At 41.8% G+C, this 18,328-nt stretch overlaps 1 protein-coding gene across 2 annotated transcripts in view; it reads left to right on the forward strand.

Annotated features, from left to right (window-relative positions):
• Positions 1-17,722, forward strand: part of LOC144592740 (zinc finger protein 407-like) — a 479,939-nt gene extending 462,217 nt beyond the window's left edge. For both annotated transcript variants that reach the window (XM_078397678.1, XM_078397677.1), the window contains exon 9: positions 14,828-17,722. In XM_078397678.1, the coding sequence (XP_078253804.1) occupies positions 14,828-16,185 (1,358 nt within the window). In that variant the 3' untranslated portion in view covers positions 16,186-17,722. The remainder of the gene's footprint in view (positions 1-14,827) is intronic.
• Positions 17,723-18,328: the final 606 nt, after the last annotated feature.

Below are 18,328 nucleotides of genomic sequence, written 5' to 3' on the forward strand. Positions count from 1 at the left end.
AGAATTCCACAAATTCACAACTCTCTGGGTGAAAAAGTTTTTTCTCACCTCAGTTTTAAATGGCCTCCCCTTTATTCTAACACTGTGGCCCCTGGTTCTGGACCGCCCAACAAAGGGAACATTTTTCCTGCATCTAGCTTGTCCAGTCCTTTTATAATTTTATATGTTTCTATAAGGTCCCCTCTCATCCTTCTAAACTCCAGTGAATACAAGCCTAGTCTTTTCAATCTTTCCTCGTATGTCAGTCCCGCCATCCCAAGTATCAATCTCTGCACTGCCTCAATTACAAGGATTTCCTTCCTCAAATTAGGAGACTGAAACTGTACACAATACTCCAGATGTGGTCTCACCAAGGCCCTCTACAACTGCAGAAGGATTTCTTTACTCATATACTCAAATCCTCTTGTTATGAAGGCCAACATTCCATTAGCTTTCTTCACTGCCTGCTGTACCTGCACGCCAACTTTCAGTGACTGGTGTACAAGGACACCCAGGTCTCGCTGCACCTCCCCCTTACCTAACCTAACTCCATTGAGATAATAATCTACCTCCTTGTTTTTGCCGCCAAAGTGGATAACCTCACATTTATCTACATTATACTGCATCTGCCACGCATCTGCCCACTCACTCAACCTGTCCACGTCACCCTGCAACCTCCTAACATCCTCTTCACAGTTTACACTGCCACCCAGCTTTGTGTCATCCGCAAACTTGCTAGTGTTGCTTCTAATTCCCTCTTCCAAATCATTAATATATATGGTAAACAGTTGTGGCCCCAACACCGAGCCTTGCGGCACTCGACTCGCCACTGCCTGCCATTCTGAAAAGAACCCTTTTACTCCTACTCTTTGTTTCCTATCTGCCAACCAATTTTCTATCCATGTCAATACCCTACCCCCAATACCATGTGCTCTAATTTTAGTCACCAATCTGCCGTGTGGGACCTTATCAAAGGCTTTCTAAAAGTCTAGATACACTACATCCACTGGCTCCCCTTCATCCATTTTACTTGTCACATCCCCAAAAAATTCCAGAAGATTAGTCAAGCATGATTTCCCTTTCATAAATCCATGCTGACTTGAACTTATCCTTTTACTGCTATCCAAATGCACCTTTATTACCTCTTTGATAATTGACTCCAGCATCTTTCCCACCACCGAAGTCAGGCTAACTGATCTGTAATTCCCCGTTTTCTCTCTCGCTTCTTTCTTGAGAAGTGGGATAACATTAGCTATTCTCCAATCCACAGGAACTGATCCTGAATCTATTGAACATTGGAAAATGATCACCAATGCGTCCACTATTTCTAGAGCCACCTCCCTGAGGACCCTGGGATGCAGACCATCAGGCCCAGGGGATTTATCATCCTTCAGTCCCATTAGTCTACCCAATACTATTTCTCGCCTAATAAAAATTTCTTTCAGTTCCTCTACCCCCCCTAGATCCTCTGTCCTCCAGTACATCTGGGAGATTGTTTGTGTCTTCCTTAGTGAAGACTGATCCGAAGGACCTGTTCAACTCTTCTGCCATTTCCTTGTTACCCATAATAATTTCATCCTTGTCTGCCTTCAAGGGATCCACATTTGACTTTGCTACTCTTTTTCTCTTAACAAATCTAAAGAAGCTTTTACTGTCCTTCTTTATATTCTTGGCCAGCTTCCCCTCGTACTTCATCTTTTCAGCCCATATTGCCCGTTTTGTTACCTTCTGTTGTCCTATGAAAGTTTCCCAATCCTCTGGCTTCTGGCTACTCTTTGCTGTGTTTGGAATCTTTTCTTTTAGTTTTATTCCATCCCTAACTTCCCTTGTCAGCAACGGTTGCCTCCTACTCCCCTTAGAATTTTTTTCCCTTTTTGGAATGAAATGCTCCTGCGTCTTCCGGATAATGCCCAGAAATTCCTGCCATTGCTGTTCCACCGTCAATCCTGCTAGGATCCCTTTCCAGTGTACCTTGGCCAGCTCCTCTCTCATGCCTTCATAATCCCCTTTGTTCAACTGCAACACGACACCTTCTCCTTCTCAAATTGCAGATTAAAACACTTCCTCCAAGCGGTTCCTTTACCTCGAGTTCTCTTATCAAATCTGGTTCATTGGACAACACTAAATCCAGAATTGCCTTTTCTCTGGTAAGCTCCATTACAAGCTGCTCTAAGAATCCATCTCAGAGGCACTCTACAAACTCTCTTTATTGGGGTCCAGAACCAACTTGATTTTCCCAGTCTACCTGCATATTGAAATCCCCCATCACCACAGTGGCATTACCTTTCTTACATGCCAGTTTCAACTCCTGCTGAATCTTACACCCTACATCCGGGCTACTATTTGGGGGTCTGTAGATAACACCAATTAGTGTCTTCTTGCCTTTATAATTCCTCAACTCAATCCACAGTGACTCTACCTCGTCAGTCCCTATGTCTTCCCTCACAAGGGACTGAATTTCATCCCTCACCAGCAGAGCTACCTACCTGCCCACCTGCCTGTCCTTTCTATTGGATGTATAACCCTGAATATTAAAAATGTATTTTAAAAGTCATGATCATATCCTCTTGTATAGCTTTCTCTGGAAGCCCATTCCAGATATGGACTATCCTGTACAAGGAAGTGTTTTATGCCATCATGCCCATACACCCTTAAATATTCTCTTTTTTACTGGGAGCTCCTCTGCCAGAGGAACTAGTTTAAGAAAGTATTGAAATAAAATTTACATTTATAACGTGTTTTGTTGGTTAATTAACATGTTGTTAATTGGAATGGAGCATTTATTTAATTGCATTAGTTCTCTGTAATCTGAAACATTTGTTTAAAGAAAATGTTCTGCTCATAATTGTACCTTTCCATTGATATGCTTCGCAACCTCCAGATAATTCAACCTTAAGCTGTGTTGGGATGTTTTATAAACTTACTAACTACTCAAGCTAATCAAATTACACGGATAAATTCTGTAGTCATATTGCAGGAACAAGCTCACTGAGGCATTGAAACCTCAAAACACAGTCAAGTAGTTTTGTTACAATTAATTTCTGTTTCGAGGGAGTGCCACACTGTCAGAGGTGCCACACTGTCAGAGGTACCACACTATCAGAGGTGCCATTTTTCAGTTAAAATGAGATGCCCTCTTGGCTAAATGTGTCACTGTTTAGAAGATCTTCAGGGGAGGTCTCCATGGTCCTGATGCTGATAATCATCCCTCAACCAATCTCATTAAATTGGATTTTTTTTTCATCTAAGATACACACAAAGTGATGGAGTAACTCAGCATGTGAGGCAGCACCTCTGAAGAAACAAATGGGTGACATTTCTGCTCGGGACCCTTCTTCGCTTTTCATTCATTTTTCTATTCATTTGTCAGAATCTGGGCATGGCAAGCAAGGCCAGCCTTTGTTGCCCAAGCCTAATTGCTCTTGAGAAGGTGCTGGTGAGTTGCCTTCGTGAAACACTGCGATACTTCTGATGAGGACATTCCCACAGTGTTGTTGTTAGGGAGTTTCAGAATTTAGACCCAGCATTGATGAAGAAACAAGAAGACATTTCCAAGTTATGTAGAATTGAAGAAAAAACATGCGTGATGTCCCCATGGAGTAGTCTTTGATCTTCTTGGTCATGTGTTTGGATGCTATTTCAGAAATGCTTAGACTAGTAACTGCCATGCATTTTGTGGATGAGACGCATTGCAGCCACTGTTTATCAATGGTGGGAGAAATTAATGTTTAGGATAGTAGTACAATAAACCCTCATTTTAATGGACCTCTTTATAATGGATTTTGGTTAGCAGACCATGCCACTGCTGCTCACACTGCCTCTCCAGCCTGGCTTCCGACACCATCCCCGGTTCGCATGGTGCACCAGTGAACCCTTCTTCGCCCACCGCACGGTCAGGTTGACATGGCTGTCATGGCGGCTCATGTTGTAACCCCTGGAGACGGCACATTCTACAGGCTGCCGCCATGAACAGGACACCACCACAAACAGGACGCACACGGTCACTGTGGGTGTTCCTCCGCTCTCACCAGCTGCCGCTTCTTGCTGTTGGCCATCGCTTTGTCCACTCGGCCTCTCCCCTCCTCCACCGCTGGCTTCTCCTTCTCCCATCACATTGTCCACTCGGCCTCTTCCCCCCCCCCCCTCCCCCCACCGTGGTCTCCTCCTCCTTCAGTGGTGGAGCGTGGAGTGGACAAAGCGACGGGTGAGAGGGGAGGGAGCCCCACGATAACCGACGCATTCTGTCAGTGGCGCCGGCCTGAAGAAAGTGCGTCCTGTCGGGGGCTACAACACGAGCCGCAGCAGCCGCACATCAACCGGTGAACAAGGACTCGCTGGTGCACACCAGCGCCATCAGTGTCTAGTTGGAAGGTGAAACGACACAAAGTGCTGGAATAACTCAGCAAACTGAATCAGTCTGAAGAAGGGCCCCGACTTAACAACACATACATCAATGCTCGTTAAACACTAGACACTCATTAATACAATTTAAAATATTACACAGACTACATTATTCGAAGACAAAATTAAACAGGATCTTCCCGAGTATCTCCCCTATTTGTGGTAAATGTCAATTTCAAGAAGCCAATTTAACTCACACTTTTGTGACTTGTACAAACATGCAAAATTTTTGGATCGGTATTTTAAAAATCATTTCCAAAGTTATCGATAACCAACTGGATTTAGATCCAAAATGAATAATTTTAGGATTATCAGAACACATTACAAATTTTACGCTAAGTCAGAGACGCTTTCTTGACTACAGTTTAATAACTGCGAAAAAATTAATACTTATATTTGGGAAAAAACAGTAACCCCCACAATTAAAATGTGGATTACGGAAATGACCAAGACCTTGCATTTGGAAAAAATAAGGATTGCCTTAATTGACAAACCAGATCTATTTTTTAAAATATGATCTCCATTTATTGAATTTTTAAAAAAGTAAATGGGTTTGTCACAAAACTAAAATTTAAAACTAAAGTTAAAACTTGAGTTTAGGGTTGGATGTACAACTATACTCATTAACTTCCGGATCTATCCCCATAATCTTTATATTTGTAATTCTCTTTTTTCTTTGCTTTCTCTCTATTAGTTTATAGTCTTTTTTTTCAGTCTCTTTTCATCTTTATTTTTTCTTTAAAAATTTAAAAATTGAAGCTATGCAAGAATTCTATAACCAGTTTGTCGTTTATTATTATTTGTACATATGCTTTAAAAAATTAAAAATTAAAAAAAAAAAAGAAGGACCCCGACATCACCTAACCATGTTCTCCAGAGATGCTGCCTGACTTGCTGAGTTACTCCAGCACTTTGTGTCCTGTTGTGTATTAACCATCATCTGTAAATCCTTGTTTCAACTATATACAATGATAGTACCTTACTCGGTTACAGCCGACAATCAGCAATAACAGACACCATTCCCCCTCCCCCCATGGTTTATTATAGTAAGGGTTTACTGTACCAATAGACTGCTTTTCCTGAATAGTGTTGATTTTTTTGAGCGTTGCTGAAGTTGCACTCACTCAGGTTGGTATGTGTTTACCAGGGCCCTTCTGATTTATGGAAGGTGGAAAGGCTTCTTCCTAAGTCATTGTTGCAGTGGTCATTACGGGTTCTTGTTGTTTGCAGATTGGTTGTTGCATTTTAAATTACAGCGGCGATCTAATCAGTCTGCAGAAGGATGCTGACCCAAAACATGCTCTGCCCATTCCCTTCCACAGATGCTGCCTGACCCACTGAGTTCACCCAGAACTTTGTGTTTTGCTATACAAGTGCAAGTTACTTTTTCTCTATGAATCAGCTATGTGTCCAGAATTGGAATTACCTATTAAAAAGGCTTCCGTCTGAAGAAGGGTCTCGACCCGAAATGTCACCCATTCCTTCTCTCCTGAGATGCTGCCTGACCTGCTGAGTTACTCCAGCATTTTGTGAATAAATACCTTCGATTTGTACCAGCATCTGCAGTTATTTTCTTATATTAAAAAGGCTTGATTTATTGTTCAGAGAAGTATGTTTGCAAATATGATGTCTTTCATTTTATTAATTATCTTCACAAAAATCCTTCCACACTGGGATATGTGGCAAAGTTTAGAAAGTTCTGGAACAGTTTCTCCATGGTTAGGCAATCATTAATCGTGAGTGTTGCAGCCCGGGCAACTACTAATCACAGTATCATCTGCTGAAGTTACAACGGACAACTCTGGAAGGATATACCTTTGCACCTCTGATCGACAGTTATCAAAGCCTCAATCTTGCCATGCAAATCTGTGTGGGAAGTAATTGGCTGTTACTGACACCTTATACAGGACGTAGCTAATTGTACTTAAAGCATTCAAAGTACCCATCCCCTATTTCTTAAACATTGCTGGCTAGATAGCACCAGATTGGTAACAGTGGCACAGCTCTGAAAACGTATTATTTGCTCAAGTTCTGCAGAGACAGACTCATCAGTTTGCCTGCCAGATGTGTATAGAGTTTTTGTTCTTTCTCAACCAGGATTGTATAGGACTGTCAAAAACTGATGCATTATACACTGCTTAAGGTTAGGGAGATTACTTACTCATGTCTACCTTACAGGTATAGGTTAAGCTTCAAGAGAGGCTGGCTTACCAGTATTGACTTTAAAGCAGTATTGCTCAATCTATGTTTCCATGAAAATTCTTTGTTTATAGCTTTGTTCTCATTTAATGAAGCTTGCATCGATGATTGGGGGTGAGGGGGAAAGGGAAGGGGAAGCTCATGGTCAAACTTCGTAGCATTAGTCTTTTCTGTGAGCAATATTTTTGGTTGTTTTGCCATGTATTTTCATTCATTACAGCGGCATTAAAAGTTTACTTTCTTTGTCAATTATCTTTAGCAATGTTGGTATTGTTTTCTATGATGAATCCCAACTCCAGATCTCCAGTCCCACTTCCTTCTGAGCAGTATTCAAAATATTACAAATTATAGATGTATACAGAATATGTCCACATTTACAGATATTTATCTCTGACAGTCTTACGATAGTGTGTTTGCCATGTAATTTTAAAACATAATTTGTTTGTACTATTGTGTTGTTATCTGGCCACATATTAAAAACCCAGCAATAATGTCTCGGAAATTCATAATCCCTTTTGGGAACAGTGAATGTGTTCTAATTTTGAATGTATTCAGATTATTGATACACAGACTGGATTTTCTACTTTATTCGTTCCAGTGTACTTTACAGTATTTGTGGACCTCAAGACTTCCTAGTATTCACAGTTCTGGGCTTATGTTAGTTTATAGTTAAATGCTTTTCATTCCCTTTTGTAATTCCTTCATGCCACAACTAAGAAACCAGCTAAGTGTCCTCATGCACCTCTTTAAACTCTGCTTTGTCATTTTAGCATAGAATGTGAACGAGCTACTTGTCCTGATATTCTTTCAATGGAAATGTTTGTATTTTCTTTCAAGACGATGCTTAATATCTTGCTGTCTGTTGCTTTCTTTCTTTGAATAACTATCCAAAACCTAGAGGGTGCCATTTGTTTATTCTCTCTTAAAACATAATCTCCATAACTTTCAGTGGTAATGCTCCCATTTATGTGTAGAAGTATAAGGAAGGCCAATTTCACACCATCCCCACTGTCGTAATAGTGTGCAGTTGCTATTATATCTTGCTTTTTGTATTGTTGGTCCATTTCTTTATCTATTTAATATTTCTGACCGTTTCTTTACTACCTGCCCAATGAAACAGTGGTAGGAATTCATTATCATTTAATAGTACACTAAGTTAGTAGTTGCATGTTGTAGCCCATTTTCAACATTTTTCTCAGCAATTTAAATAGGGAATCAGAGGAAAGCCCACAGACACCATTATGATGCACGTTAAGTAAGTGCGGCTGATGATGACTTTCTATATGTAGGTTAATGCAACACTGCAAGCCCAGAACTCTTTGAAAAGTAATAACCAGTTAAAGGAATCAAACACTGGAGATATTTCGAAGCATATTGAGGGGGTGGGGAGCGAGGTTACTGGACAAAGACAGGTTGCATCAGCACAAATTTTATCAGCTTAGGTGATATATGAAATATAGAGCCAGATGCAGCAAAAGATTCAGCCCCTTGACTTCTAGCACAGATGCAGGGTGACCTCTCATCTGCCATCCGTCTTGTTTCTTCAGCAAACTCCATGAATTTTTATTAGAAGTTTCTTGCGCCTAAGCTAAGCTCGCAACAAATTGCCTGACACAGATGAGATGAAGTCGTTCGGTAGCCTCTGAGTGGCCTTCTGGTGAATGACACAAACCCGGAGTCCTACAATGTCATATGCCAGTGATCACTGGAGCCTCGCGGTTGATAAATGCATCATTTTCTGGAACATTGATTGTTTTACAAGCTCAGCTGACTATTAAGCTCTGTGATCAAACCACTTAGATTATACGTCTCAAAATCATGAGGGGTTTTAAACTGTAAATAAAGAGAAACTGTTTCAGCAGCAGGAGAATTGGTAGGCAGAGTGCACAGATTTAATTTAATTACTTAAAAATGATTGGGAGGCAGGGAGATAGAAATGTGATTTCTTTTTAACTCCATGAGCTATTGTGATTTGGACTCCACTGCCTCAAAGAAACAAGCTTGTGATTTTCAGAGGGGAATTGCTGAGGTATCTTGGATTTTATTAGGGCTCTGTGGAAGGAGCAGAGGAGTGGAACAAATTGGACAGAATTTGCAGAGAATTGGCAATAGGGTAATGGGCCCAATGGCTTTTTTGTATAATTGTGTCGTGTGTCCATAAAATACCGCATTGGAAATGATGGTGGACATAAAATGCTGGAGTAACTCAGTGGGTCAGGCAGCATTTCTGGAGAGAAGGAATGGATGACGTTTTGGGTCAAGACCCTTCTTCAGACTGATGTCGGGGAGGCGGCGGGACAAAAATAGGATATACTCGGAGACAAGAAGACTAGTGTGAGAACTGGGAGGGGGGAGGTAGCGAAGGTAGACACAAAATGCTGGAGTAACTCAGCAGATCAGGCAGCATCTCTATCGAAGGTAGATACAAAATGCTGGATATCGAAGGTAGACACAAAATGCTGTATATCGAAGGTAGACACAAGATGGTGGAATACATTGGAAATGATGGTGTTAGTATTTTGGTGAACCTTCCCTTTACTGGTAATATTTATTATTTGAAAAATCAAATTTGCTTGAAATTTGGAAATGTTGATACTTTTATAAATCCTTTGGAACTTCAATAGAAAGAGAAAACCCAAGCGAGAAATTTACCTCATTACGACACAGTTTTGTGATGTTAACGCCAAGAAGATCTCATGTTAAATGCACTAAATTTGCTCTCTGGGCTAACTTGAGTATTAATCTAACACTGCTGTGGTTGCTATGAATGAGAATGATGCTGTATTTAAGGATGAACAGGACATTTGTCAGCTGCGTGCAATGGTGCTTTCCTTGTGGCATGTTAATTTGCCGTGTTTTTACAATGGTCCTTGTTGGTAATTCTCTACCATGTGCATTCAGTGACTTCCCACTTCCAGGTGCTACTTTGCTTTGGTGTGGAACTGCAAAATTAGTTTTGGGAGATAAAGTATTTACTCGCCGAATCAGTGTGCAGCCAAACTTCCCCAGCTTAATGTTTTGTCATACTCTGTCATATAGCACAGGAAGTGGTTATTTAGCTCATTCTCAGCATGAGGGCAGTAAATCTATGGATTTATGTATCAAAGATGACAAGAAAGGCTCAGTCATCGAGTATATTTAGGAGAGAGAACAATAGATTTTTAAAAGAATCCTAGCGTCATAGAGCATGGAAACGGGCCCCTCAGCCCAGCTTGCCCAAACCAATCAACACGTCCCATCTACACTAGTCCCATCTGCCTGCATTTGGCCCATATCCCTCTATTCCTGTCCTAACCATGTTAAAGAATATTAAAGGAAAAAAAGTGGGCATGAAATCAGTGCAGGAGAGTGGGGCTATGGTAAAAGATTAGCCACGATCTTATTGAAAGGTGGAACATGAGGGGTCAAATGACCTCCTCTCACTTCTATTTATTATGCGTCTGTGTGGGCTCTTTGAAAGAGTTCCCCAATTAATGCCAGTACCAGGCTCTTTTACTGTAGCATTGTAAATGTTTCCTCTTTCAAGTTTATGTCTATTGGCAGTGGCATATTTTCAGATGGGCTAATGTCAGCCTTCACCTCCTATTAATTAATTCTTAGCCATATTTCCTCTACATGCAGTGCTCTGATCATTGTTAATTCTATCCGAGCAACCTTCTGGCCGGGTTTTCCATACTCCCTGTTCAATTATTGAAAAGGATTTCCAGAGCTGACTCATACTCAAATAAACCCACAGTTGTGAACATGTGATGAAACGCTTATCCTATTCCTTAAATACCCTGTTGCAGCATGAACTCCCCTTCCCTCTAAGTATGTTTTTATCATACTCTGTCAAGCCCCCAAACCAGCTCAGTGGAGCAACCCTTCACAAAGAATAAATCTTGATCATATTGTATTTAATTCCAATTTATCGCAGGCCAAAAACTATTTTCTGTATTGCAGTTACACCATCGCGTTACATTAGTTGTAATACCACTTGAACTTTTGCATAGCTCCACATTAATTCATCTAGGTTGAAATGAAAGAATCTTCAGTGGGTGAATCTTTGCAATCTGATTGAGGTCATTACATTTTATAGGAGCCATTTTTCAAAGCAGTACTGACAGCACTCCAAGTTATTAAATTGCAGCATCAAAAGATGGACCCGCAATCACATTTATGAACTGGGATAGAAAAGCTTGAGTCATGTGCAGTGCAAAGGTTAAGATCCTGATGCAGTTAAGCTTCATCGCCCCCTTAGTGATGGCAGTATTTACATGAGCATCTTGGTTTAATGGTCAGGGAAGTGACTTAGCCCACCTCTGGTTTCGGAATAGATTAAGTCAGCAGATTGCATCCCATAATTATCCGCAATGAGAGGGATTCACCAGATATTTCCAAACCCTTGGGACTTTACATTAAATCATGGCATGCTGAATGGAGATGTGCAGAATCTTAAAAGAGCCACAGTGAACATGTGATTATAGGCTATGAGATTTTTAACTGTAAGTTATTACTTTCAATGGTTATTCACAATATTCGAATGACAAGATTTAAGGTCACATAATACGTTGTGAAAGATTAATTTTTAGAGTGCAGATCAAGAACAAAGAATTACTTTTATCATTTGCAACCGTCAGATATTATTTTCCTAGTTAAGAGGAGGTATAAGATCTTACCAACGAGCAATCTCTTGCATATAGTCAATAAGATCCATTGCATGCATTTTTCGACTATTGAGAGCTCTGTGAAATTTACAAAACTCCCGCTACCCACCCCATCGCAAGAGAATCCCAGAAACAAATTTCAGTTAATATGAGTAAATTCAATTTCTCCTTCATGCTCTCCACTCTTTATACTCTTTGCTGAAATTTAGTACCAAGAGAAAGGAGAGTACTTTCCATTCCTTGTAGACACAAGGATCTGCAGATGCTGGGTTACATAAAAAAGATACAAAGTGCTGGAGTGACTCAGTGAATATGGATATGTGATGTTTCTTGTTGGAACCCTTCTTAAGACTGAAGATAGATGATGATTCGGGTTGGGACCTTTCTTCAGACATATCAATAGTCATCTTCCGTCTGAAAAAGGGTCCTGATCCGAAACATCGCCTATCCATGTTCTCCAGAGATGCTGCCTGACCCACTGAGTTATTCCAGCACTTTGTGTCTTTTTTTTCTTCTCTCCATTCTTTATAGTTTGTGTGCGAATCGTGCTTTGATAGTCAATTGCAGGATCATGCATCTACAAGAAGCACTGTCAGTCTCTGGGTCAGAAGGTTGAGAATTCAAATCCTGTTGGAGATGCCTTCTTTCAGAGAAGACACCAAACTCACCCGTTTGGGTGACACAATAAAATACCAAAACACAATTCTGAAAATGAGCTCCAGTTGTAGTTTGAAAACCCCCACTGATATTAAATACTCACGCAAGGTTATCAATTCCCACTAGAGACTCATCCATCCTCAACATGTAATCTTCTACATTACAACAAACCACCAAGATCTCTGCTCCAATCCTGGTCTCTTAGGCAACACAGGTTTTAATCGGACCAAAGTTGGTGGGGACTCTCAACCGCAGGTACATAACTCCCTTCCGAAACCTATCCACCTCTCCTTCTGTAAAACCGAGCCATTCAATCTAATTTTTAGCCACTCCTCCGAAACAGCTCGGCAGCAAATTTCATTTGATTACTCTCTTGTGAAGTTTTGTGAGAAGCTTTAATGGACGGAAACTTACTGGCTGTGGCCAGCGATTGCAAAATAAATCTCCAGCATTTAGCCATTCAGACTGAAGCATCTCCTGATCTTACACTCAGATGCTGAGAGTTTAAGATGCTGGCAGATTTTGGTGGCCATTTCTCCTATCCTGGTCCAAGATCTCAGATCCCATTGATTTGAATGAGGATTGGGATTAAGAGGCAAAGAGTTACTTGTTTATAGTTATTTTTTATCCCATTTGCTGTTTATAACCATTACAAGTGTTTAAATGCTTTCATCATTTATTTAAACATTTTAATTATGTTGTGATAGTTGTAATCGTTTTGAAATATTTCTGCATGAATCCACAACATCTTAGATAGAAGGCAAAGCTCTGCCCACAACCAACTAAGACCTAGTCATTGGGATGGCTCATTCTTGCTGCTCCAGTTTGAAAGTACAGAGGTCCTGCCTAGGGTAAGCACAGGAAGCAGATCCAGTCCTCCATGATTGCCGATCCGATCCAAAGCAATTATGTAAAGACAAGTTGTCTTTGGTTAAGTTTTTGTTAAAACGCTGCCCCCTTGCATTAATGTTTTGTGGGTGGGTACAGCAATTTTGGTGGAACCATGTCTTGTACACTAGGAAGGTTCCTAATTGAGGTAAGGTCTGGCCAACTGGTGATTCCTTCTGGACCTGGAAACCAGTCACCATTGATCTGGCTGAGGAGAAGGGAGGAAATAAAGTGAGGAATTTGGAGGAAGGAGGAAAATTCTGAGAAACCTTTGAATTCAACCTTTTGAATACATTTTCATTTAATGTTCCTTAGCCAGCAAGAAAGAGCTTTGGTTCAAATAAAGCTTTCTGAGAGGCTATTACATGACTGAAGGAACAATACACAGATTCAAACTTCCACCAGTTGAAATGAAGGGACTCTTATTGTTGCTTTTTGTCTTTACGTCTGAATTTGGAAACTTTATGCTTGATTTGTTGGCGTAAGATGCAGGTTTACAGATCAACTGTGGACTCTGTGTGGATTTCCAGCTGTGAGTCCTGGCTTGATCAGAACACCATGGGCAGTGAGCCACATACTTTACAGGAAATGTGCAGAGGTAATGATGCAATGCCGGCCACTTAATGGAGCAAAAATTCAAACACACACACCAGTGACCTTCCCAGCACTTCTCAAAGTTCCCAGCAGCCCTTTCCTACAAGTTGTTTCATTTCATCTTTGAAATTGTTGTGTCAGGAGCAATAATCGACAATCTGGGAGAAATACAAATTGGCAATTGTTATTGAATTAGGTAACTAAGAGAATTTACCACAGAGAAACAGACACCAGCCAGCTAGACAGTTGAGGTGTTTATGTCCTTCAAGAGCTCATTCTCAGCTAGCCATAGTAGCATAGCATATCCCTCCTTTCTTCTTCCTGTGTTTGCCTAGCTTGACATAATGTTATTGTCTCAGCTTTTCTTTTCAATTGTTGCTGGCAATTGTTGCTAGCATTTCTTGCTCATCTCTAACACTCTTAAGACGTTGACATTGAGCAACCTTCTTGAACCTGAAGATGGACGAGATGTTCCTGAATGTGGGCTCCTGCAAGCAGTCGTGATTTCTGCACCTGAAGACTATGACTTTCTTGTGGGGTAGAGGTTGCTAATCTTGAAAACGCTGTTGCCTATTCCTTGTGAAAGTGAGAACCATTTTGTGTCATTTTCTCTAAATTCTCTTTTGCATTTATTAGTGATTAATATATATTGGAGGCCTTTAGTTTTGTTCTACCCCAAAAATGGAAACAATTTTTCATGTTTCTGGAACCCACAACTTTTGACTCAGTCAGAAGAATGTGGCCCATTGAGGCATGGGTGGAGGCACAGTGGCGCAGCAGTAGAGTTGCTGCCTGACAGTGCCAGAGACTCGGGTTCAATCCTGACCATGGGTGCCCTCTGTACGGAGTTTGTATGTGCCCACGTGGATTTTCTCCCGGTGCTCCGGTATCCTCCCACATTCCAAAGACATGCGGGTTTGTAGGTTAATTGGCTTCTGTAAATTGTAAATTGTCCCAAGTGTGTTGGATAGTGTGAGTGCATGGGGTGATCGCTGGTTAGCATGGACTCGGTGGGCCGAAGGGTCTGTTTTCACAGAGGTGTTGTGGGGTTAGAAAACCTATTCTCATGAGTTATTCGAGCTCTGTAATAATGAAGTATAAAATAGATGTTTTTATTCAAACACCTGTCCATTAGTGGTGGATGGAAGATTTTTTTAAATTGGTCATTGCATTGCATCAGTACCTACATAAAGCAAATGTAATAATGGTGTATGAGGCTTTTAGATAGGGGCATGGATATGCAGGGAATGGAGGGACATAGATCATGTGCAGGCCAAGAAAATTTGTTTAACTTGGCAACTTCGGCACAGACATTGTCAGCCAAAGCACCTGTCCCTTTGATGTACTGTTGTATGTTCGATAAACATATATATTGGTTGTGATGTGCTTTATAGTGGATAAAATATGTTTGCTTTTCAGATCCTTTGAGTATAACTGATATCTGTTTTTCTCCTGCATTTCAGGCATAGTCTCCAAGGCATATGAGTGTCGACTAAAAGGACACGGGGCACAATTTGTGGAAACAGTTCCTCCAAGTGCAGAATCTACTGAAATTGTCTGCAACTCAGTCAATGGCAGCTTTCAGCAGCAGGAACCAACTGAGTCCATCGGGCAAGTCATCATCATTCAAGGCTATCAAGATGGCTTTGGGGAAGCTATTCCCATCGATGCCTCTGTGGAAGCTACTGCAGCGGCAACACTTCAAACTCTGGCCATGGCCGGCCAGATGACCCAGGTGACGGAGGTGGTCCACATCATGGAAGATGGTCAACTGATAGCCACATCACATAGTGCCGCCCATGCGGGTGCCATGTTGCCCGGACAGATTCTGTCAAGTCACCTGGCGTCCGGCACCACCCAGGTGGTCGTGGTGGAGAGCACAGTCGGAGGAGGGGACCCGGGGGATGCATCCTTGACTATGGAAACGCTTGCTGATCCCTGTCGGGTCATCGAACAGGTGGTGACGCAGGAGGACTCAGAGGGGCAGCTGGCGGACACGCCCACGGCACTGGATGCACTCCTGTGCGCCATCACGGAGCTGGGGGCAGTGGAGGTCAGGTCGACCGAGCAGGGAGGCCATGAGCCCATCCAGGAGGAGTACTGCGCGGCAGGCCCTGGCGCGGAGGAGCGCGCGCCGCTCCCAAATGTGATGTTGGAAGGTGTGGGACAGCTCCCCCACAGGGTGCAAGCTGCCAATGCAGCCACGAAGGCAGTCGTTGTGGCTTCAGACGTCAGGCACTCTACTACCGTTACTGGAGCACAACCTGTGACTCATGCATCTCTCAGTGACATAGTGCAGGAGGTACTACAGTTCACCATGTGCGACCTAAGGACAGCCAGCCACATTGTGAAAGACGGCATCACGCAGGTCATAGTGACTGAGGAGGGGGCTGCTCACATGGTGGAGGGAGCCTCCCGGATCATAATGCATGAAGGTGACGAGCAAACTACAACCACCAGCGGTCACCCTGTGCAGCTGATAGACTCTGACGGCAGTATATCGCAGTTAATAGTCATGGAGGAAATTACCCAAGCCATGGTTCAAGGGACCGCTGCTCACATGTCCGAGGAAGCAACACACGTTTTTGTCACGCAGCTGCCGCACGGTGTGGTGAAAGGTATAGACACCAGGACAGTGACAGAGGTTTACCCACACGGCGTGATGGAGCTGGTGACTGATGCCGTCTCGTCACTTGGTCACCCGGTGACAACAATTGCGCTGACAGAATGCTACTCGGAGGCCAGGTCAGAAATCGTCACGACTGAACTGCCAGCGGAAACGCAGCAAGAAATGGAAATCGGCGGGAACCAGGAGGCATGAGACTCCATGGGTAGACCAAGAAACTCGGTGAAAAGATGCCCTGGTAAAAACATGGTCATTTGGCACGTGTCTGCAACTGGGAATCTAGCTATGAAAAAGTGATGGGGAGAGCAGTATCCATTGAACAAGCGATAATTTATTATGAGGACTTCACTGGAATAATGGAATTTTGTTTTTAAATTCACAGTCTGTGACCATACAGCTCTCGCAGTCAAGTATGTGCCGGATGCCTTTTGAAGGCAGCATGGGAGAGTGTAGGTTGGCCTGTGTGTTGCCATGTACCTCGGCAATCTCCATTGTATGGATTTGCTCATCCCAGCTGTCATCAAATTGGAAAGACCCCAGGGGGCGGTGACGCAGCGAGGTGAAAGGGTGTACGTGAGAAAAGGAGGGGAACTTTGGCAATAACTCAAGAACAGTCTTAGTCTTTGTGGATCAGGTGGAGGGGGGGTGGAGTTTGAGAGATCACCTCAGTCTCAGGGAGTGATGTGAATGTGGGGGAACGAAAAGCAGTGAGAAAGAAACATGGTTTACAAATGAGTTCAAAAAATGAATCATTTAATTGGGTGACTCAGTCGATCTATGGTTGTTTCCCCATTTGAGCACTAGAGATCCTGAGTGTGAATCGCCTCAGAACTTTGGTACAAAGCTGATTGAAATGCTAGATGTAGTTAGCTATTTATTTTGGTTATTCAGATGCTGATTTTTCTGCCCAAATTTATAATTCCTGAAGAATGCATTGAACATGTTTCTTGTTTTCTTTTGCTTTACTTTTTGGGAAGGAGGGGATAGAGGGGCAGGGCATATCAGAAGGATGTAACATTTCAAATGACATGGAAGAGCAAATATACAGGCTTAGGTGGCCTGTATAACTGTATAATAGATGCAAGATAACTTGATAATGTATGTTTGACAATCGTTAATCTTGCTTCGGAAAAAGAAAAAGTTTCTTTTTTTTGTTAAGTGCTTGTACCAATAAAGGTTCTGGATAAAGAGAGAAAGAGAGAAAGACATTTCTATAATTCATAGGTTTCATTTGCATTTTCAAGACCACAAGTAATTAAAGAAAATTGACTAAACTTTTTTAAAGAAACAGAATTAGGTGCTTGGCTGAAACCCAGTATTCTAAGTGATTCATATGTTTACCAATTATGAAAATAAGCCCTGTTTTAATGTACAATTAGTGAATAACAATATAATTATATGATGTGTTTTACACACAGAGCAACAACCAATACACTCCTAAATCTGTCAAATGCTTATAAATATTATTTTATACATTCTTAACAATTTAATAGGTTCAGATCTACTTGATTTTTGTGCTTCTGCAAAGTCTTTGGCGTTTCATTTTGTTGCAGAAATATTAATTGCATCCTTTGCAGAGAGTAACATTCAGAAGGGTAAAAGTGGCTGTGAAGGGTAAAAGTGACCACCAGCTATATTGTCCACGTTACCCTGAAGCTGCTGTACTTGTTCCGCGCATTGCAAATCAGAACTTTGGTGCTCTGAGAATGACGCACGATAACACAAAGGTTAAATGGGACAGGCATTGACTGTGCTATGTAGGAAAGCGTGCCAGCTTAAACCTGGATTCTTGGACATAGGAAAAAAAATGTTTGAATTTGAATGCTTTTTAAACAATAACGTGGGTCACGTGCCATTGTTAGAGTATTGCTGCTTCAGTTGTAACTGTGCTCACCCCTTGGCATCAAGTCATGTAATTCCACTCTGATCATTCATCTTCTTTGTGTAGGAAAAAATGTCTACCATTCATTATCTTTGGACTCTAATGAAAGTTCAGCAGTGATTTGTCTGAATATGCTTCGCTCTAGCCTTTATTCAATGGAGATTATAATGGCACATCTATTGCCCATTTTTAATCATGAACACACTGGATCTGGGCAGGTTGCTCTCTTTGGAAAACTATCTGCAGTAGAGTCTAAACATTTGAATAGGAGCACTCACATACATCGCCAATATGTCCCACATTTCAGCCGCTTGTACAGGAGAGTATTAGGAGTAATTATAAATAAGCAGGTAGGGGAAATATGAGCATTCTTTAGTATAGTTTTAGAGATACAAAGTGGAAACTGGCCCTTCAGCCCACCGGGACTGTGCCGACCAATGATCACACTAGTTCTAT

This window comes from Rhinoraja longicauda, chromosome 4 (assembly GCF_053455715.1).
Source record: "Rhinoraja longicauda isolate Sanriku21f chromosome 4, sRhiLon1.1, whole genome shotgun sequence".
In the NCBI taxonomy this organism is placed as follows: Eukaryota; Metazoa; Chordata; class Chondrichthyes; order Rajiformes; family Arhynchobatidae; genus Rhinoraja; species Rhinoraja longicauda.